The sequence below is a fragment of the Hemiscyllium ocellatum genome, chromosome 48, assembly GCF_020745735.1.
Source record: "Hemiscyllium ocellatum isolate sHemOce1 chromosome 48, sHemOce1.pat.X.cur, whole genome shotgun sequence".
Classification (NCBI taxonomy): Eukaryota; Metazoa; Chordata; class Chondrichthyes; order Orectolobiformes; family Hemiscylliidae; genus Hemiscyllium; species Hemiscyllium ocellatum.
Window position 1 is genome coordinate 7,908,247 of NC_083448.1, and position 22,473 is coordinate 7,930,719.

The following is a 22,473-nucleotide window of genomic DNA, read 5'->3' on the forward strand; positions in this document are numbered from 1 at the left end:
AGGAACATTTTAAAACAAGACGAAAGAAACCAAATGGCTAAGTTGAGGACAATTCTGACTTAATAAAAAATATATAATTTTACAGATTTAAAGGAAATAGTTCTCAGAAGAACAAAGATAATTCAAGAACTCAGCTGAAGGCAACACAAGTTGCGATCATACAAGCTTACAAGATTTGGAAGGAGACTGAATAACCGAGGTAAAATAATGAATTCTTCTAAAATAGTTTCAGACCCACCCAGGGCCACTGCAGGGCTTCTGAGGAGGCATTCAAATGGACTGCCAACTATGACAAAGATTTGGAACAAGCACGTTATACCAGTCTTCATTTCAGCAAGATGATCTTCATAGTTTTGCAACTTGATCATTTCTGACTTGGTTGTTTATAATGAGCATGAATAGTAACAGAACATGAGCTAGGAGAAGGGATGGAAGCAGCAGAGGCAGCTGATTGGATAGCTCTCGCTGCCAGTCGCAAAGAAAACCACGCTGCTGGAGGTGAGATCCAGGAAGAAACACAGACAGACAGGAGTCAAGCAGATAGTTTGCAGTCACAAGGTGGTAGAGATCATCCTTGCTTCGCAGGAAGAACCTGACAATGACAGCTATTTCAGTAGGTGAACGCAAGACCCAATCTTGTTTGATATGGTGCAGAAGATCTGGTTGAACCATTTCCTGAACATACCTGTGCGAGTCTGGACCCTTTGGTCTGAAGGATACAGAAATTAGGGCATTATTCAAAGTTGCAGTTGAGGGACTATCAATGGTTTTACTGGGGGATTAAGCATCACAAGCGAGAAGTGAGGGTGAGTGAGAAAAGAATTGACCAGAAAATGTTTGGATCAGTAGAGGATCACTGCTCAGCAGTTTGCATGTTTGATATATATTTTGAACTGAAATGGGAGGCAGCTTCTACAAGTGTGGGAACTGGCACAAGGTGGAGATTGAGGAGTTTTTGGGTGATGAGAGACAATAAAGTGATCAGAGATAATCTTCCATGTTTGAAGTAATAATCCAAGTTGTGAGATCACTTGAGATGGCAGGAGGTGGCTGCAAGTATGGGTTTAAAGGTTTACCATATTATCAGATTAGGTAGTATTAAGGGGACAGTGGACTCCTGATGCTGCTCCTGGCTTGTCCTGCTGCAACTTTCAATGAAAATATTACCAAGGGCTCAATATCCCTTCAGAGGATGTCAGGAGAGATTAATAGGGAAGCTGCAGGCTTATCTAAGGAAGTACAGCAGCATAATCCAGAGGTTCAAAGAGTACTGAAGGGTTTGAACAGCCAGTAGAAAGTACTTCAGAAGTAAAAATGAAAGAACGCTTGATTAGGCGAGACCCTCTTCTTACTTTTAGTAAAAAGTAACTGAAATAGATCACATATTTGTTTTGCACACCAAACAACGAACAGAACCACAACACCAAACAAAATCATCCACTTGTGTGCTTGGATCTAAAATGGCAGCAAAATAAAATGAGTTGAAAGCTGTTGCGCTAGAAAAGCGCAGCAGGCCAGACAGACAGTCGACATTTCAGGGATAAGCCCTTCTTCAGGAATGTGGGAGGGAGAAGGGGGCTGAGAGATAAATAGGAGGGTGGGTGGAGGTTGGGGGAAGGTGGTAAGTAGATGCAGGTGGGGGCGATCGTGATGGGTGGGAGGGGAGGATGAAGTGGATAGGTGGGAAACAAGATGGATTGGCAGCACAGTTCAAGAGGGTAGTGCCGAGTCCGAGGGTTAGATCTGGGATGAGGTGGGGACAGGGGACATTAATGTTAATGCTGTGCGGTCGAAGAGTTCCAAGGCCGAAGATGAAGTGTTCTTCCTCCAGTCGTTGAGTGACTATGATTTGGCAGTCGAGACGGCCCAGGACCTGCATGTCCTTGGCAGACTGGGAGGAGGAGTTCAAGTGGTTGGCCATCAGGCAATGGTGTTGTTGGTGCGTGTCCCAAAGATGTCCCCTGAAACATTCCCCGAGTTGGCGTTGTCCTGCCTCCCTAATGTTGCCGGGGGGGGGGGGGGGGGGGGGGGGGGGTAGGTTTCACACCTCTTGCAACAACAAGGGAAGGTGCACATTAGGTCTACAGCCCTACCAACCCCACTCTCCACACCCAGCACCTTCCCTTGCTGCCACAGGAGGTGTAAAATCTGTGCCCACACCTGCCGACGCAGCTCCATCCAAGGCCTCAAAGCATCCTTCCATATCCTGCAGAGATTTTCCTGCACACCCAAACAACTCACCGACTGGGTCCACTGCTCTCGGTATGGTCTTCTCGACATTGTGGAGACATGACACCAACCTGTGGGGTGTTTCAGGGAACATCTCTGGGACACATGTACCAAAGAACTCACCGCCCTGTGGCTGACCACTGCAACTCCCCTTCCCACTCCATCAAGGACATTCAAGTGCTGGGCCTCCTGGCAAAAATAAATGAGCTAAACGACCAAGGTTGAACATGAATCCAAGGAGAACTTAACTGCACAGCTATTTATTCGGACATGCAAAACCTGATAGTCACAAAGAATAGGTCGGTATGGACAGGAAGGAGCGGAGAATTCAAGTCAGAGCATCTGCAGTGGGATAAAGGGAGGTTAATTTGCTATCAATCATCAATCAACTGTTGCGTATGTTTGGAGGTAGGCGTGTTATGTCAACCGAGCACAGAGTACCAGAGGTCCACTAACTGGGGTACTTCCATAACCAAGTGTAGAATCTGTTGCACTGCAGAAAGATGGGGAAGTTTGAGGTTACCATAAGATTCAGAACTAAAGAAACTGGTTTAGAAGATCACAGACTATCACCTCCCCTAAGGATATAAAAGAAAAATTGCACCAGTATGACTGATCCTCACAATCCGAATTAGAAATGGTGTCGACAAGAACACTTCCTCCTGATTCCTCGTTAACTCCTGAGTCCAACCCCCTGGTATACACAAACTGATGCTGCTTCCTGCCTCGCTCATACTATCCCCACACCATTCCAACCGGTAATGATACAGATGCCAGGCAACTAGAAAATACACAGAGCGGAGAAATGACCCAGTGTCACTTGAATACAAATGGCAATGGTCGTGGGGACCTATTGTCAGAACTCCATTCTGGCCTGGACGGGAAGATTAACAGTTGATAGCATTATACTACCCAGAATGGACCTTCTCATGCCCACTGATTTCCTACATTTCTATTGATCACTGACTGACATCAGGACTGGACTAATTAGGACAACTGTAAGTAACCCTTGCAGATGTCTTGCTCCTTGTTCACAAATGCGTTGGGTTGTTATTGTGCACCCTTCCTGAGGGGTACGGTGATTGCAGTTATCCATTTTCCATATGCCTTATTTCATACAAATGCAGTCATGTGCCCATACTTCACATGCCCCACAATTCATGGCATTCTTCATATTAACCTGACAAATAAATTCAGAAACCACACGCTTTACAGGGTCCAATTAACAAACTTGCAAGCTAAGTCATTTAAACTTGACTATTTTTGAAGTTTCCAAATGTGGGACGCACCAATGTAAAGAAAACTTGAATTCAGCAAAATAAAAAGGAAATTGCAATGATCTCCACTCGCCACCGTACAAATGCACAGCTTAGCCAGTAACCCCCCCTGAACCAGATGACCAGTCAGCGAACACCAAGTACAGAAAGTGATATTCTAACCTGTGCCAATGCATAGGCCATCAAACCCATCCCTTCATGCTCCCACCTCTCTCCGAGTTGGATTCCAAATGGAAATGCTGACATTCGGCTCCAGTACAACTGCTTGCACATGGCTAGGTAGGAGAAAACGTACGCGCACGCAGCACCAGCACATATGTTGACGGGTTAACAGAAGTGATACAGTACTTTAGGTTAAAAACAACTTTCCCTTCAGCCAGGTGCAGAGAGAGGAAGAGAGCAGAGAAAGGCTTGCTCTCTCTCTCTCTCTCTCTATGCATGCATTAACGGTGGTTTAACTCCCTGGCCACTGATGTGTTGCAGCAGCTGTGACACGTCACGTGACCAACACTCTGCTCCTGATTTCAGCGAAGCAAACACCAGGCACAGAGAACAATGCTGGCAGCTTGCCTTAATCCTTTGAGGACCCAAGGTTGCTAGTTATTCTTTTCCCCCACAGTTTTCCACACAGCACACGCTTGCTATTTATAGCAGCATGCTACGTATCGCGAAGCAGACTGGGGCAAAACACTTTGCAAATTGGTCAAACTGCACTCCCTTTTTCAATATTTCTTTTCTCATCTTTGATGATCCATCCAAAACTTCAAGCTGCCGGCAATAAAATGCCATCTTTACATGCAAAGTGAAAGGCTACTTCATCATCAACCCCAACCCTTCAAATACTACAGCCAAGTCACAGATAAAGGAATTCCCTCACTTTTACAGCACAGTCGTAAAACAGACAAAATGTCATCTCCAAAAACAATTTATTAACAGTAATGTGGATACAAACTCTTAATACCGATTGATAGCTGTAGATTTGTGCAGCACGGAAACAGATTCTTCGGTCCAATTTGTCCATGCCGACCAGATATCCCAACCTAATCTCGTCCCATTTGCCAGCACTTGGCCCATATCCCTCCAAACCCTTCTTATTTACATACCCATCCAGATGCCTTTTAAATGCTGTAATTGCACCAGCTTCCACCACTTCCACACATGCACTTCCCTCTGCACAGAACAGTTGCCCCTTGGGTCCCTTTTATATCTTTCCCCTCTCAACTTAAACCTATGCCCCTCTAGTTCTGGGCTCCCCCACCCTGGGAAACAGATGTTGGCTATTTATCCTATCATTGCCCCTCATGATTTTATAAACCTCTACAAGGTCAGCCCTCAGCCTCCAATGCTCCAGGGAAAACAGCCCCAGCCTATTCAGCCTCTCCCTGTAGCTCAAATCCTCCAACCCTGGCAACATTCTTGCAAACCTTTTCTGAACCTTTTCAAGTTTCACAACATCCTTCCTCCAGCAGGGAGACCAAAATTTAATTGACTTTTCCAAAAGTGGCCGAACTAATGTCCTGTGTAGCCCAGCATGACCTCTCAACTCCTCCACTCAATGCAACGACCAATAAAGACAAGCGTGCCAAATGGCATCTTTACTACCCTGTCGACGTGCATATCCACCTTCAAGGAACAAAGAGCCTGCATCCCAAGATCTCTTTGCCCAGCGACACTCCCCAGCACTTTGCCATTTCATGTAAAAATCACACAACACCAGGTTGTCGTCCAAGAGGTTTATTTGGAAGCACTAGCTTTTGGAGCACTGCTCCTTCATCAGCTAACTAGTTGCACAGGATCATAAGACACAGAATTTACAGCAAAAGAAAGAATTTATGTAAATTCTGTGGCTTATGATCCTGCCTCACGAGTTACCTAATGAAGGAGCAGCACTTCGAAAGCTTGTACTTCCAAATAAACCTGAGGGAATACAATGTGGTGCTGTGTGATTTTTAACTTGGTCCACCCCAGTCCAACACTGGTACAACATAACTACCATTAAGTCTACAAGTCTTGCCCTGATTTGCCTTTCCAAAATGCAGCACCTCACATTTATCTGAATTAAATTCCATCTTTGGCCCATTTGCTCACCTGATCAAGGTCCCCTTGTACTCTGAGGTAACCTTCTTCGTTGTCCACTACACCACCAATTGTGGGGTCTTCTGCAAACTTACTAACTATACCTCCTATGTTCACATCCAAATTATTTATATAAATGACGAAAAGCTGTGGACCCAGCACTGACCCATGTGGCATACCAATGGTCACAGGTCTCCAATGTGAAAAGCAACACTCCACCAAAACCGAGTCTCTTACCTTCAAGCCAATTCTATATTCAAATGACTAGCTCTCCCTGTATTTCATGTGATCCAACCTTATTAACCAGTCAACCACAAGGAACCTTGTCTAATGCCTTACTGACATCCATACAGATCGCATCCACTGCTCTGCTTTCATCAATCCTCCTCATTCCTTCTTCAAAAATCTCAATCAAGTTAGTGAGATACTATTTCTCATGCACCAAGCCATGCTGACTATCCCAATCAGTCCTTGCCTTTCCAAGTGCATGTAAATTCTGTCCCTCAGAATCCCAACAATTTACCCACCACTGATGTCAGGTTCACTAATCTATTTGTTCATGCCTCACCAACTGCTGAATACCAATTTTTTTTGCATGCCATTATTTAAACATTCCCTGATGTGAAAACTTGCATGCAACCTACAACAGATTGAGCAGACCACCATCCTCCAATGCTTCTCTGATACTGAGAGGAGAGAGACTGCACTCATGCCAATATCACCTGCAATGGTTTCTTTTCTCTCTCTCTCTCTCTCTCTCAGTGGCCTCATCCTATTCCATAATTGTCCGCTGTCCCCTTGGTGATCCCGTGTGGAAACAGATCAGGTTGCAGATGGACAACAGTGGCATCAAACACTATCTCACCAGTCCCCAACAATGCCTGCACATTTGCTCATTTGTCACACTGCTGGTCTAACAGTGGAAGCAGCACTGTTCCTTAACTACACTGAAGCCCTTGTCTTCAGTCTCTGCTACAAAGTCCAGTCCTTTGCACAAGCACCATCACTGTCACTGGCAACTGTCACGAGACTGGAAAAGAGCATGTTGGGACCCTCGTGCTTCATTTCACCCAGGGCAAGCTTCTGGCCACGTTGCCATACAATCACCAAGACTATTCATGCCCGTTTCCATAATAATTCTTGGCTCCGTTGTCAACAAAGCATCTCTGTTGCTGAAACGCTCACCAGCCCCTCACCTTGTGACTCAAGTTATTTCAATATTCCCCTGGTGAGCCTGGTTCACCACTCATTCCTGGGCCCTTTGGTCTGTAGGGTTCCTGAGTCGTGCTGTTACAATCCTTGACCAGACGGCCAAATCTGGTTACTCTCAGGTGAGGGACAAGAAACTCAAAGCTTTAAAAGTTGACCAAGTTGCAAGTCAGAATTATTTCCTTAAAGATTAAAACCACAGGATTCAACAGACTTAAATTCATAAAAAAACAATCTTAGTATACAGAAAACAAAAAGCAAACAATCTTGTACTCTGAAATCCAGATTTAACATGAGTAAACAGAAAAAAAAATCCAACCTCCAACGAAACCACACAATAAAGAGCAGACATAGCCAAGACAGGAGACTGAATTTTCTCAGGAATCCACCTAGATGCCAGTGAGTCATGGAAATTCTTTAAAGCAGTCCAACAACCAACCACCCCCCAACCCCAAAAAAGGGACCTCAGCTCCTCTCACTTCAAGGTCAGAACTCTGATCTCCCTCAAATCTTGACTGCCTTGACCTCACGTTGTCAATCTCTTCTCTTCAGTCTGCCTGGCACTGGGTTTCCAAGGCTGACTCTGACTGAGCAGTGCAATTCCAGCTTTTCCTATGTGTGAAACAGAACTTCACCTCCTCAAGGCCTTCCAGTGTGCCAACTGTCAGCTATCTGACTGAAACCTGCTGCTTAAAACATCTCCACTGCCCAACTGTTAGCATTCTGAAAAGACCCACAAGACTCAGACTCAAATATCTGAATGGGGCCTTGGCCTAAGATACAATTAAAAGTGACAACCATTGGATCGCACTGTGCCTTGAACGTGATATCTTCCAGTCAACCAATGCCAGTCTCCATGGGTTTGAACTCAAGGGAACACAAAGAAAGAGAATTCCACCAAAAACAGGATTTCATTCGAGTCAAATCTGCATGGATAGTGATCCAGCCTGACACCACAGCAAAATGGCTGAAAATTGGCCCAATGATGCAGCCTTGCACTCACAAGACGTAATAGCTTACAGGCAAAACCATTGCACCATTACCTCTTGCGTATGTGAAGAGTTTATCCTTGGCCCAAATCATTTTTCTTTATCCTCAACACCGTTTTTCTTGATGGCATCATCTAAAAGGCACAGCATTAGCTTTCACATTTACATTGCTGACACCCAGCTCTACCTGGCCAACAGCTCTCGAGACCCATCCGTTGTTGTTTCATTAACAGACTGCTTCTGTGACATTCAGGACTAGATGAGGAGGAATTTCATTCCTGTACATTATTGAGAATTCTGGAGCTATTATTTTCACTCGCCATTTCTAAGTTCAACCTCCATCTGCTGACCCCATTCCTCTCCCTACAATCACCTGGTATGAAGCCAATCCCTTCACACGTACTTTATCAAAACGGACACTGAGATGAGCTTCCTTGTTCATGTTCATGCTATCACTACCATGGCTTATTTCAACTTCCATTACATCAACCAACCTCACCAGTTTCAACTCATCTGCCATGAAATCCTCACATAGCCTTTGTTTCCCTGAGACTGGACAAATCTAATTGCAGTGAACTTTAACCAGACGGAGCATAGTCAGTAACGTTGATAATATTATTCATATGTCTCGAGAATCTCTTGTACTTTTCCAGCATGTTTCAAGATGACTTTCAAGAGTTTCTCTCAATGGTAAAGGGAATGAGTCTCTTTCGTCATGGCTCAGAAGGAATACTGATCGATGTGACCTGCTGCCCCTCAATCTCAAAGGAGCAGAAACAGGAATGAAGTGAACACATGGGAGCTGCAAGACCAGAGATAAAAGAGAGCTGCAGACAAAAGGAAGAGAGGTCAACAAAGAAAGCACATTTACATGGGGGGAGGGGAGGTGGTGTGTGTGTGTGTGTGTGTGTGTGTGCGCGCGCACGCACTCATGCACGTCTGTGCCTCATCCAGTTGAACAGAACAACTCGTTGAAGACAGGGTTAGGGCACTGATATGAATTGGGCAATAGAGCTGCTGCCTATGCCTTACCTTGTACCAATTCCCATACCCCAATGCCACAGACAAGACTTAATCTACATTGGCTCACAGTCAAGTAAGGTTTTCATTTCAAAATTGTCATCCATGCTCTCTCAGATGTTTCCAAATCCCTCCATGAGCTTGGCCCTCCCGTGATCCGTAACCACAACAATACTCCCTCTAACTTGTCTTCGATGCTCAGACTTCGGAGACAGACGTGCAGCATCAGCATCCAGATGCCAATCGGTGTGTGTGGTAGTTCAGCACAGAAGAAACGTTGCAGCATTCCTCTAATCCTGACCTGTTGCGCAGCCCCAAACAATGTTCCTTCCATTATATTGATGCTGCCATGTTCTGCACATGCCAATTGGGATGACACTTGCAGAAGTAGCTGTCTGCGCAGATCTTGGGAGGTTGCCTTAGCAGAACATTAGTCCACAAGGGATATTAGTACTAAAATTGATCATTCAACCAGTGGTCACTTAATTTAAAATGCCTGGAACATGGACTCTGGAATACACCCCCTACAACTTTCTGCCTCTCCTTCCAGCTTTGCAATATTTCTTAACATTCACCTACTTGGCTGAGCTTTTGGTCAGCTGATCCAACACATCCTTGTATGGCTGGGTGTCATGAACTGAAGCACCTTGAGACATCTGATTATGTTAAAGAGGATACACAAGTCCTTGTTGCAAGTTCTTCTGCATCTTCTCCTTTCTTCGCTCCAAACAACACCCATACCTTCAAGTGTGTAGGCCCTTACGCTCAGATCTTATTTTGGTACAGCACACACCACCACCCCGCCAAAACCCACCTCTTTACCCATACTTTTGGTTTAAACAGCCTCTTATTTTGTCTGATTACATTCTGCGATTTGCTTTCATGATTTACATTGAAGGTTCAATGTAAGTGCATCTCGTCCAATGTTCACTGGGTGCAACAACACTTGGCGAATGTAGAAATACGGGCTCTCTCATCACTGTCAGCTCCAACCATGCAGAGAACAAGTACAACTGAACGTGAAGGTGTATTCACTTCACCAATCCAGCTCTTTTGTTTATTCTTTAGCACAAAGATCATTGCATTTGGGTCAAGCAATTCACAGGCAACAACTGCAAACTGAGTTTGAAAGATAATCACACTTGACAGCTTTCTCAAAAAAAATAAAACTGCTTCTCTCCTTGACTTGAACACTTCTACACAATGAGACCCGTGGTAATTGAAAAACAGGGCAAGACAAAACAGCTAAAAATGAAACAGTAACTCAAAAAAGGATGTGAACAATGAAGAACACATTCTGAAAAAGGAGGTTCCTGGGCAGGGACCCGCCACAACTGGATGAGTAACAAAGGAGTTCTCAGTTTTGTACTGATTTGCAGAACCAAGGGAACTGTGAAAGAAGGTTCTGTGGTTTCTGACCTGCTCCTTGCTATCCACTCACACTCTTCAATACTTGCGTGTGAATAGGCACCCAGTACCAACTTGAACTTTTGACTACCATCAGGTCAGTCACACCAGCACAGAGATACCTTTTACTCAACACGACATCTCCTTTGAAGGTAACAAGGAAACTCAAATTTTGCCTTGAAAAATCTGCTCACACTTCTTTATTGATGGACATGAACAAGTACAAAAGAATTTCAGAATAATTCAGAACTCATAACACATCCTCTGGATAATCTATTTTCTGTTGGTCAACAGGAACAAGCGGGGCGTGTTAACACTTCGGCTGCAAAGGATGATGCATGTTAGCAAACAACCCACCACATTCAGGCAAGCAGTGTTTAAGTCACATCCTCATGTACATTTCTTAGCCAATTCACTATTGTTGGGATTTCTTCTGGTCTATACAAAACTACATTTGGGTTACCAAAATAATGTAGGTGGACCTGGAATTGCACTGTTCAGCTCAAAGTCCCCACTGCTTGCAGTGTAGTAACTCTGTTTTCTCAACCACTTCATAGCCAGTGACCTACTAACATGGTACTTTGTGATACAGTCAGCTGGCCGCACACATTTTCTCTCCACATCCAATTGTGTGTTGCACTTGGAGCTTTGGATTCAAGTCCTTCATACTTTGACATTCTATCATGGAGAATATTCTCATACATCTGATGCCAATTTATTCTCTCTCATTTTGCAAATAACCCCAATGATTTTTTTTACAAAACTGCGAAGGAAAATTTCAGTCAAAGTGACTTCACTCTTATCAGCTTATCACATTTTTATTTCCTGCAAATCTCAAAAATATCGACCTTATCTTTGATTCTCTAGTCAGTAAATTTCAAGCCAACGTTCACCAAAATATTGCTGTGCTTCATCTTACCTCCAATGCAAGCTCCTGAACGTGCTGAAAAAGGTCCAAGTCTTTCTCAGTCACAATGTCCTTGTTCAGCGATTGGTCATCCTCAATGTCACGTCTGCAGCTCCACGAGTCCTGATTGTCTGCAGATTTAGAAAAACCTGATATTAGTGGAAGGAATTTACTCTGGTATACCCACCTACAAGAATCCTTGGCTTGTGGGGAAGCAATCGTAGACAACTGACAACCTGTATTTGGACAGCTGCAAAACGTGTATGGAGCAAAGCAGCAGCATTGATGTCTACAAGTCTAAAAAACATAGCAAGCCATTTCAGGGATAACTATTAGTTACACTGTGCTGGTTGCTGATTACTTTCGATTCAGAAATTCTCTTTTTTTCCTATTGCTCCAATTGGAGGTTCATGTTTGCTTTTCCATTACAGCAGCAAGTCAGCTCCAACTGAACACACCACAGCCCGAAGAGGGGGCACCAATATCCTACATTCAAGTGCTGTTTGCTGTATTCAACTCCTGTGTTTCAGAGTTCAGGTGCTAACGGTCAGCTCGCTGAGATGGATTTCCTCCACTTGCCAAACAACAGGGTGAGGCAAACTAACCTCAAGACTCTGCCAGTGAGTGCTCTGACTCTTGCAGGTAGAACAGGAGCACTTGCATTTACCGGTTTCTTTCAGTGGGGAAGTACCTCAACTCTGTTCGGAGCACCCTGCATCTGCACAGCCCAGATCAGGAACTCACCACTGACAAGGGTGGCAAAGTATAATCACTGAAAAGACACAAGCCGGTATCACTGGTGGGAGGGGAGGGGTGAAACAAAAAAGAACGGCCCAATACAGTCGGTGTAGACTAGAAAATAAAAAACAATATAAACAAACAGGGCAGCAAATATTACACACGAGACAAAGCAGAAGGCAGTAGCAGCTTAAATTAAATATGCTCATGGTTCATAACCAAGGGCAAAAGTTACAACGAAGTACTAATTTAGTCGCGAGAATCGTGGTCCTCTTGCACACTTCAGTACTTGCTGTTTGAAAATGGATGCAACTTCGTAATCACGTCTACACTTAACCAAAGCAAAATACCGAATCAACATTTTTATCTGAGCAAACTAGGCTTGCAGCATCACTCAATGTGGTACGGCAGCATACTACTCAACAAAGTGACAAATCTTGTATTTTTGGACAGGGAACTCAGTCCCCTCACTTCTCCACTACCCAAGGTAGGCAAAAGGATATTTAAACTCCACAGACCAATCCTCCTGACAAGGACTAACTCAGGTCATCTGAGCACTGAAGTAGCTCTGTATCCGAAGAGGAAATGGGGAGAGGACAAGCAGAGGACAGCAACAGTTTAGATAAAAATCTTCTTCTCGAAAAGCTGCTCTTTCTAGTTTAAGAGAAAGCACGGCCAAGTAACTGAGAAGCTGAAGTGATGGATGGTAAAGCAGCAACATAAAGGTGAGGCAACAATGAATGAGGGAGAAACCCCCAAGGATCTCATGGGAAACCCAGCAGAACAGTCATGTGCACCCAGAGTGACCCCAAGTATTTCGGCATGAGGAGCAATCCAAACAATGCCGGGTATTTACAAAGAAGCAACAGCCAAGTAGTAGAACTAGGAGTGTGGGGGGGCACCAACAGCAGCCCCAAATATTCAAACAAATGTGCAACACAGAAGGCAAGAGATACGAACTGCATCGAGAGAAAATACCACGAAGCGACATCATATCAGAAGGGAGAAATCCAGGAAGTATGCTTATGGATAAAGAAATGATCAAGAAATGAGTTTTAAAAACGAAGAACTAAAGCATCAAATAAAAGAATGAGATACATATCCAGTGACCAAACGAACAAATAAAAACAAGTGGGAAGCAACTTAGGTGATATGTTCCAATTGAAGCTGGAAGTTGTGGAGAGCATTACATTCCCAGATAGGCACAGCTGCGTTATACACTTTTTCAGAAATGCCAGCACACAGCTGTAAAACTGGCACTGGCAGACAAAGTTTTACTTAGATATTCTGATAAGGGGTCATCAGGCCATGGTTTGGCAGGACTTGAAAGGCGGTTGAGTCAAAAGGAATATCATCATCATGTGGGACAGTCCAATTAAACAGTCAGCAGCCATGACTGGAAATTCCAAAGGCAGTGCGGCTTCCTTGGCCCAAGGCTTATTGTATCCGTTGCTCCCGATGCGGTCTCCTCTACATTGGGGAGACTGGACGTCTCCAAGCAGAGCGCTTGAGGGAACATCTCTGGGACACCCGCACCAATCAACCACACCACCCCGTGGCCCAACATTTCAACTCCCGCTCCCACTCTGCCCAGGCCTCCTTCACCGTCGCTCCCTCACCACCAGACGACTGGAGGAAGAACGCCTTATCTTCTGCCACGGAACACTTCAACCCCAGGGCATCAATGTGGACTTCAACAGTTTCCTCATTTCCCCTTCCCCCACCTCACCCCAGCTCCAAACTTCCAGCTCAGCACTGTCCCCATGACTTGTCCTACCTGCTTATCTTCCTTCCCACCTATCCACTCCACCCTCCTCCCTGACCAATCACCTTCATCCCCTCCCCCACTCACCTATTGTACTCGATGCTACTTTCTCCCCACGCCCACCCTCCTCTAACTTATCTCTCCACGCTTCAGGCACTCTGCCCGTATTCCTGATGAAGGGCTTTTGCCCGCAACGTCGATTTTCCTGCTCCTCGGATGCTGTCTGAACTGCTGTGCTTTTCCAGCACCACTCTAATCCAAACTTAAGTACATCTTGCAAGACTGGAGTGCAACTTTGATAAGTCCAATGATCCAGTTATTGCAATCCGTTGAGAAATTAAGAATAAAAGGCTAAGGAGGAGATTCTCCTGAACAAGTTGAGGAGCCAGGGCTAAGGTTAACATTCAGAAACATGATGGCAATAATCTCTGTATCCTTCAGTGATCCATGTGAGAACGGGCATTTGGCCAACCAGATGACAAGGTTAAATATAACGCTGAAGAAGTGGTGTGGTAGGCAGGGATTTTGATTCAGGGGCAATGGCATCAGCAGGCAAGAAAAAGGGAGCGGCTCTATTGCGAAAGACTTTCTTAACCCAGCTGGGATTCGTATCCCGGCAACAAGTGAACTAGGACTTGAAATTATTGAATGGGCTTGTGGGTAATTCCAACAGCATATGAACAATAAGACAGCTATTTGGGTAAAGGTATCCAAAATGTGTTACATGTGGACAAAAAGCTTAGCAAAGAAACAGGGGTGCTCATGACTAGGATGGCACCATGGAAAAACAGAAACATATGCAAGTTAAGGCATTATATTCATGGGCACAAAAGCTTCCAAAACAGATGAATACCGTAGAGAAAAACAAATTGATTTGATCCATCAACCATCACAGAAATATGGATGCTGAATGACGAAGAACAAGCATTAAATACTTCAGGTCACTCGATTTTTGAAAGACGTGCTAAATGGGCATAAACAGGACAAAGATCGTCAACAGGAAGAAACTTAGTTCAGAAGTAGTACAATGAATTGGGATAGCAGGAGGAATCACTAAAAGGCAATAAATAATTGTGGGCCCCAAAACAACTGTTGCAGTGTTGAGCAAGGTCATGGTCAGAAAGTCACAGGTATCTATAGCAAGGATAAACACACTCTGTAAGACTTGAATAATTCCGCCAAACAACATTGCCAACCAGAGTATGGACTTGCTGATCACAGAATGGTTTTCGACATCAGCACATCAACAAGCCTCTTGAGGATGAGCATTACGAAATGGGTAGGAATTAACAGTAAATGGCAACAGAATGAATCTAGAGTCATAAAGTAGGACTTTGAATAACTCTTCAACAAGGTGGTACATGGTGGTATTTGGGTCAATGAGATTTACCAGTATAATATTAATCATGAATTGAGGAGTAGCTAATGGACAGAAAACAACAGCCAGAATAACTGGGTCATATTGGGATTGACAGGCTACCATAAGCATCAACACTTCAGTTTCAGCTAGTTAGTGGTGACAACAAGACTTAGTAGAAGAGACAGAGTAACTTTCTGAAGTTGGCTGACGATACAAATTTCAGTGGGAAAGCAAACTTGAGGAGAACGTAAGAGAACCTGCAGAGGAATTCAGGCCGATGAAAGTCAGTGGGCAACAATGTGGCAGCTGGAATCGAACTTGAAGAAATCTGAAGTTCGCCACTTTGATAGAAAAAAAATGGAAATGCAGAATATTGTTGACAGATTGGGAAATCAATGCTGATATTTAGAGATATCTGGGTGTCCTTGTATATGAATTCAAGAAAAATGGTCTGGAGATACAGCAAGCAATTCGCTCAGTAAATACCACATGAACCTTTCTTGCTAAGTGCCTAGCTTATACAAGGAAAGAAACTTTGCTGCAATTGTTTAGGGTCAGAGTGAAGTTACAACTGCCATGCGCTCAGTGTTGGTCTAAGGGGTTCAACACTGCTTCCTGCAGGTAGGAAGGGAGCTCCAATATTTTCATTTTCAGAATAAATCTACATTCCTGGGAGTTAAGAGGAGAGGGGAAATCTCACTCACATTGTTTTTTTTCAGAAAAAGAAGTTTGGCAGAAGATTCTATTATGAAAAGGAGTTTTTTTTCACAAAAGGGAGAAGAGGAGGATGTGGGTAGTGAAGAGGGGGAAAGAGAGATCTATCCTCGAGAGCTGTTGACATTTGGTCACTGGACATGTTCAAATCAGAGATTGGAACTTTTAGAAAATGAAATGGATAAAATTGATATAAGTACAGAAAAGATAGAGATGAGGCAGGAGACTGGTCATGAGCTTAGTGAAAAGCAGAGTGAACATCAGAAGCTCCAATTTCTCATCTTCAAGTTACAAGAGCGCTTGTGTGTCTCTAACACAATAAAAAGTTCCAGCTTTATTCTAGCCCTACAAATCCTAGTGAGTGGAAACGCTTTGAATAATAAAAAGCAATAGGCAACACGATGCAATTCTACACGATTAGGAAAATACTCTTCAAGTGATCTGGCCGTATCAATCTGCACATGACAAGATTTTTTCAGCCAACTCGACCTTGAGGAATATTTTCCAATTCAAATGGATGTTCCTCTCATGCCATGAAAGATATGCCCAACAACAGTGACACTGCACTTGTTCACTTGCAACGTCTGTGTGTCACCGCTTATTTCCAATCTAGCCGGAGAAAAGCAATGCAAGTCAGTCGCTCTGGGTGGCAATTCCACCTCTTTTCCAAGGCATCCATATTCTAGCCAATTCATTAACGTTAATCATTCCACGAAGATGAGAGATTTGGAATTAAGTCAGGAAAATAGAAAATAAAGAGCAGATTACATTTGAGCATTTGACAAGTTAAATATTGTGAATAAACGTCTCTACTAAAAATATCAGTCTGTCTTTTTGCTTTTGAGATTCTACTGGACCTACTGTGCTTTTTCACGAAATGAGAATGTGCAGAGCTACTTTCATGGCATAAGTCCAACCCTCCCTCCCAAAAGTCAACAGCAACTGACTGAAGCACCCCAAAAAAAGCGCAATAAAAAGCCAACTTCTAGTGCTAGCGATGCATGATGGCATGGCATTTACTTCTTACCCTTGTCCTCGGCACTTTTATTCCTTCCTAATTCCACGTTCCCTTTCCCGTGCCAAAGGATCGTCTTTCCATGTCTCATTTTACACCGGCTGCCCCTTATTGCTTTCTCTCTCACAGAAAATGGCAGGAAATAATGAGAGTGCAGTTTAGCAGCCGTGTCTACAGATGTACTCAGTCGTAGGTATGGTGAGATTTGCAAAGTGGAATTGTTTTTCTTGCTACACTCCCAATCGCTTGGGAGAGCAGATTTATCAATGGAAGTAGGGCAAGGTTCACAAGGTGTAAGACAAGGAGGAGTTAATTCAATGTCTGCTTCATCAGAGGGTTTGGGAGTATACAGAGAGGAAGCAATGTCAGTTGGCTCCTTTCTTAACCTGGGCATTCTGCATACATTTAAATGGCCAGTGAATGCCTGCTTACTGACGTTATCAAAACGGCTAGTACAGGGAGATGATTTGATGCTGCTTAAATGGCACCTTCGTGCTGGCACAGACATGTCAGGTGATACTGGGCATGCAGGGGTTAATGAGGTCAGTGCAGTACCTGTGGGCCATGTGCTGTTGTCAGAAGTGCTTGATTTTCGTGGGCCCTTTCGTTTGAGCCTGTATTGCTCAGCTAAGTCCAGGAGTTCACCCCGTGGCTTGCGGCCATCGGGCGAAGGGGTGAAGAATTTGCTAAGGCCATCAATGAGCCCTTTGGTTTTCTTGTTCATTTTCAGGCGGGAGGATTTGGTGGTTCGCGAATTCAAGGTGCTCAGTCCATCCAATCGTCCCGGCTTCGAAGGGACTGCTGAGATTTTGCGCTTACGACCCCGACCAGGACTTTGCCTCTCTTTGTCAAACGGCTGAGAACCTTTTGATCTGTGGAAGGAGACAGAGTATTCAGGTTTGATGATTCAAAAAGCACTTTCGGAGACTGAATCGACCACTTCTAAAACGCAACTTATTTTGCCATTAAGAAATAAGTGTGACAAAACAAGGAATCCATTTATAATTCACAAATGGTGGCACAAAACTGAAAGGTACAGTACACCACCTGCTGGAAAAGGAGGCATCTTATGTTTGGTGAATGTTTATCAAGCCACCCTTTTACATGAATATACCAGAACATTCAAGAAGACATGACTCTTATGGAGCAAGTGAAAAGCTGATGGTGCTTGGCTCATTACCTTTTCTGAGAAATGAATTTTTTTTTTATTGCTGGCAAATATTCAAGACATAGCTTTTTATTTGAAGCATTAACACAATTTGAGGGTTGGTGGTTTGAATCATGGAAAACACCACTCTACTCTTGGGTGGCGGCAGGATTCTGGAAAAAGAAAATTCCAATCTTGTAACACGGTCCACATAAAGTGGGATGCAATCAACACTGAAGGGTTGTTCTGCACTGGAAGAACCAGGTGCATTAAGTCAACAATATGGTGCTGGGTATATGTCACGAACACATGTATTGCAAATTGAGAAATAGAAAACACACCTCAACAAACAGAACTGCCATGCAATTCGGACAGATTCTATGATTGGACTTTTAATTCTTCCCATTTTTCCATGGAATGGGTGATGCGTTTTCCATTCAGGTTTGCACATTCCGGCAAAAAATTTCCATGTGAGGTCATCACGAGTTGCTAATCCCACAACAATGGCAAGACTCGTGAGCTGGTTAGTGCATGATGAAGAAAGCCCTCCATCACCGAGCCTGTTGCTTACCTGCTTCACCAGAATTGATTTGGAATATCGAAGCTTACATAAGAAGCACAAGGGATTGAGTAATGCCTCTGAAGACTGTTAACTAAGGTGAAGGGGTGAGATTGGGGAGATTTTTCCCGGATGCACAGATTCATAGTAATGGCATTTATTCATGGTGCCCCTGAATAAGGGGCTGGGAGCGTCAGTAGAAATGAGTACTGAGTGCAACAAGCTATGGAGCCAGGATCCAAGGCAAGGACAGAGGATCCCTGAAGAAGTACTCGTATCTTGGAGTGTGCCCGAGAATGGAAATGGATACAAGCAAAACTAGAACCGAAACAGAAGCATCTAAAGTGTTGATTAGGTCTCTCCCAATGCTCACCAGTTGCACAATCAGGATTTAGTCTCTACTGGTGAGGATAAATTGCTGACTGTCAGTAAATACTGCAGCAACACTCTGCACAATACCACGTTTCTGTAAAGCCAACATTTCTTGTTTACTTTATGCAATAACTAGGAGGAGTAGGCCATTTGGCCCTTCGAATGTGTTCCGCCACTCAATAAGATCATGGCTGATCTTTTTGTGGCCTCAGCTCCATTTCCTCGCACACTCACCATAACCTTTAATCCCTTTACTGTTCAAAACATTATCTTTAAAAACATGTAGTGAGGAAGCCTCAACTACTTCACTGGGCAGGGAATTCCATAGATTCACAACCCTCTGGGTGAAGAAGTTCCTTCTCAATTCAGTCTCAAATCTATCCTCCCCCTCGTTTTGAGGCTATGCATGCAGACCAACCTTGCGCGATTCATGCACAAGGACACCCAGGTCCCTCTGCACAACAGCATGAACATTTTTTTGAAACCAGTCAGATCCTTTTTACAGTCATTCCTCCCGAAATGGATGACTGCACATTTATTAACATTGTACTCCATCTGCCAGACCTTTGCCCTCTCACAAACGATGTCCCTTTGCCAAGTTTCACAGTCCTCTGTACACTTTGCTGTACCACTCATCTTAGTGTCATGCACAAACTTCGACATACTACACGTTGTCCTCGACTCCAAATCATCTGTGCAAGTTGTGAATAATTGTGTTCCTCACACTGATCCATGAGGCATACCATTAATCACTGAAAGTCAACAGAATAGCACATGTTTATTCCCATTCTTTGATACCTGTTAGCCAACCCTCTATCCACGCTAATACATTGCTTGTAATGTTATGCATCCTTCTTATGCAGCAGCCTTTTGTGCAGCACCTTGTCAAATGCCTTTTGGAAAGCTAGACACACCACATCTACTGGATCCCTGTTGTTCAAGGTGCTCATAATTTCTTCAGAGAATCCCAGCACATTTATCAAGCATGACCTGCTCTTCATGAACCCATGCTGTGTCTGCCCAAGGGGACAATTTCTAACGAGATGCCTCACTATTTCTTCCTTGCTAATAGACTCACGCATCTTCCCCACTACAGACATTAAGCAAACCAGTCTATAATTCCCCATCTTTTGTCCACCTCCTTTTTTAAACATTGGCATCACATCTGCTGCTTTCCCCGCTGCTGGAACTGTGCCAGAGTCTGGTGAAGTCTGGAAAATAACAAGTACATTTGCTATTTCTCCTGCCATCTCTTTCAGCACCCTTGGATGCATTGCCTCTCCTCAGCTCCATTACCTTCGAGAACACTACCTCTTTGGTGATGATTGTTTCCAGGTCCTCACCTACCTTTGTCTCTTGGTCAATTAATAGCACGTTAATCGTGTTTTCCACTATGACGACCGACACAAAATACCCACTCAATGCTTCTGCTATTTCCTTATAGCCCATTACTAAATTCCCTATCTCATCCTTTAACGGACCAATGTTTGCTTTAGCCACTCTTTTTCACTTTATATATTCATAGAAACATTTGCTATCTGTCTTCGTATTCTCTGCTAGCTTATTCTCCTAATCCATCTTACTTTTATTTATAGCTGTTTTCCGTGGCTTTCTGTTGACCTTTAAAGCCTTCCCAATCTCCTAGTTTCCCACTAATCTTGGCACTTTGTATGCCTTTCCTTTCAATTTGATAGCCTCCCCTGCTTCCTTGGACACCCATGGCAGATTACCCCTACTCCTCCAGTCCTTCCTTGTTCCTGGTCTTTACATTTGCTGAGCACTTTGAAAGGTCGCTTTCCAAGTCCTCCACTGTCTGTCAACTGTCCCACCACAAAGCCTTTGCTTCCAGTCTACTTTAGCCAACTCCTCCCTTATCCGATTGTGATCTCTTTTGTCTAAGCACAGGACTCTGGCATTCTATTATCTTCGCATTTTCATCTGTATTCTCAATTCAACCATACTGTGATCACTCCTTCCAAGGGGATCTCCAACTATGATATCATTCATTATTCCTGTCTCCTTCCACAGGACCACATCTCAGACCGCTTGCTCCACTGTAGGTTCCAGTGCATACTGTTTAAGAAAACTATCGCTGATACACTCAATGAACTCCTCCTCAACTGCTACCGACTTGATTTGACTCATGGACATGTAGATTAAAATCTCCCATGATAATTGCTGCACAATTTTTAACAGGTATCAGTTATTCCTTTGTTGAGTGTCTGCCCCAACGTGATGTTATTATTTGGTGGCGTATAGACTACACCTATCAGTGACTTTTTCTTCTCGGAATTTATCATTTCCACCCTCATGGATTCAACTTTATTCTCCAACGAACCTAAATCATCTCTCACCACCGCTCTAATGTCGTCCTGAAATATCACAGCTCCAACACCTCCCTGAACTCCCTGCCTGTCCTTCTGAACAGTCTGATACCCCTAGATATTTAACTCCCAGTCATGACCTTCCTGTAACCATGTCTCTGCAATGACTCAATCACATTCATTCGCCACGGTTTGTGCCGTTAACTCATCTACCTTGTTACGAATGCTACAAGCATTCAGAGAAAGTGCCCTTATGCTAACTTTTGTAACCTCGTTATGAATTCCAATATCTCCATCAATAGTATCCCCGAGTAATCCTTCCTTTTCACTTCCTTCATAGTCTGACATGCAGTTAAACAGTTCCTCACACCTGCTGCTTACCTATCCGTTTACCATCATACTTCCTGTCATTTTCCCCTTCCCTTCTCCCCGGATTCAGTCATTTAAAGTCAGAGTGACCACCCTATTTAACCTTTTCGCAAGAACATTGGCTCCACATACGTTCAGATAGAAACCATCCCATCAGTACAGATCCCTCCTGTTCCAAAACCAATGCTTATGCTCCATGAAATGAAACCCCTCTTTCCCACCCCACTCCTTTAGCCACGTGTGCACTTACATGATTTTCTTATCCCTAAGGCAATTTGCACATGGCTTGGATAGTAATCTGGAGATTATAACCCTAGAGGACCTATTCCTTAATTTCATTCCTAGTGCTTGATAACCCTCAAACAGGTCCGCCGACCTAGCCTTGTGTCTGTTGTTTGCCCCAACGTGGACCACAACAACTGGATCCTCGCCCTCCCACTCCAATATCCTTTCAAACTGGTCAGAGATGTCTTGCACCGGGCAGGCAACACACCATGCACGACTCTCAATCCTGCTTCCTAACGATGCTCTCAATCACCCTAAATATGGAGTCCCCGACAACTAGCACGTGCCTTTTCGCTCCCTCCCTCTTGAATGGCCTCCTGCATCCTGGTGCCATGGTCAGTAGCCCTTTTCCTCATCCACACTGAAAGCATATCTGTTGGCATGGTCAAGTCAAGAGCTGAAGCCCCTTCATTCCTGAACTCAGGATCCCTCTACCTGCCTCACATGCAACAACCACACCCTATCTCTGATCAGTGCCTGCATTTGAAGTACGAAATCGACCAGGTGTGACCGTCGCCTGAAACAAATTCGCTTTAGCAAAACACGTTGGAATTTGGATAAGACTCCAATTAGGAATTAGCTAGTCCCAGTGTAAACAGCTGCAAGTCATCACCACACAGGCGATGAATATACGTATAATGGCCAGACTAGACTGGAAACCCCCTGATCTCGTCTGATCTCCGAAGCTCAGCAGACCCAGGCCTAGTCAGT

The 22,473-nt window shown here is 44.0% G+C and overlaps 1 protein-coding gene across 6 annotated transcripts in view; it reads right to left on the bottom strand.

Moving 5' to 3' along the window:
* LOC132837036 (histone acetyltransferase KAT6A-like) overlaps positions 1–22,473 on the bottom strand; it is a 292,136-nt gene that overhangs the window by 56,797 nt on the left and 212,866 nt on the right. For 5 of the 6 annotated variants that reach the window (XM_060856693.1, XM_060856694.1, XM_060856690.1 and 2 more), the window contains 2 exons: positions 16,719–17,578; positions 11,127–11,245 (listed from right to left, as the gene is read on the bottom strand). In XM_060856693.1, coding sequence (XP_060712676.1) covers positions 11,127–11,245; positions 16,719–17,578 — 979 coding nt within the window. The remainder of the gene's footprint in view (positions 1–11,126; positions 11,246–16,718; positions 17,579–22,473) is intronic. The other variant, XM_060856695.1, reaches the window with a different exon arrangement.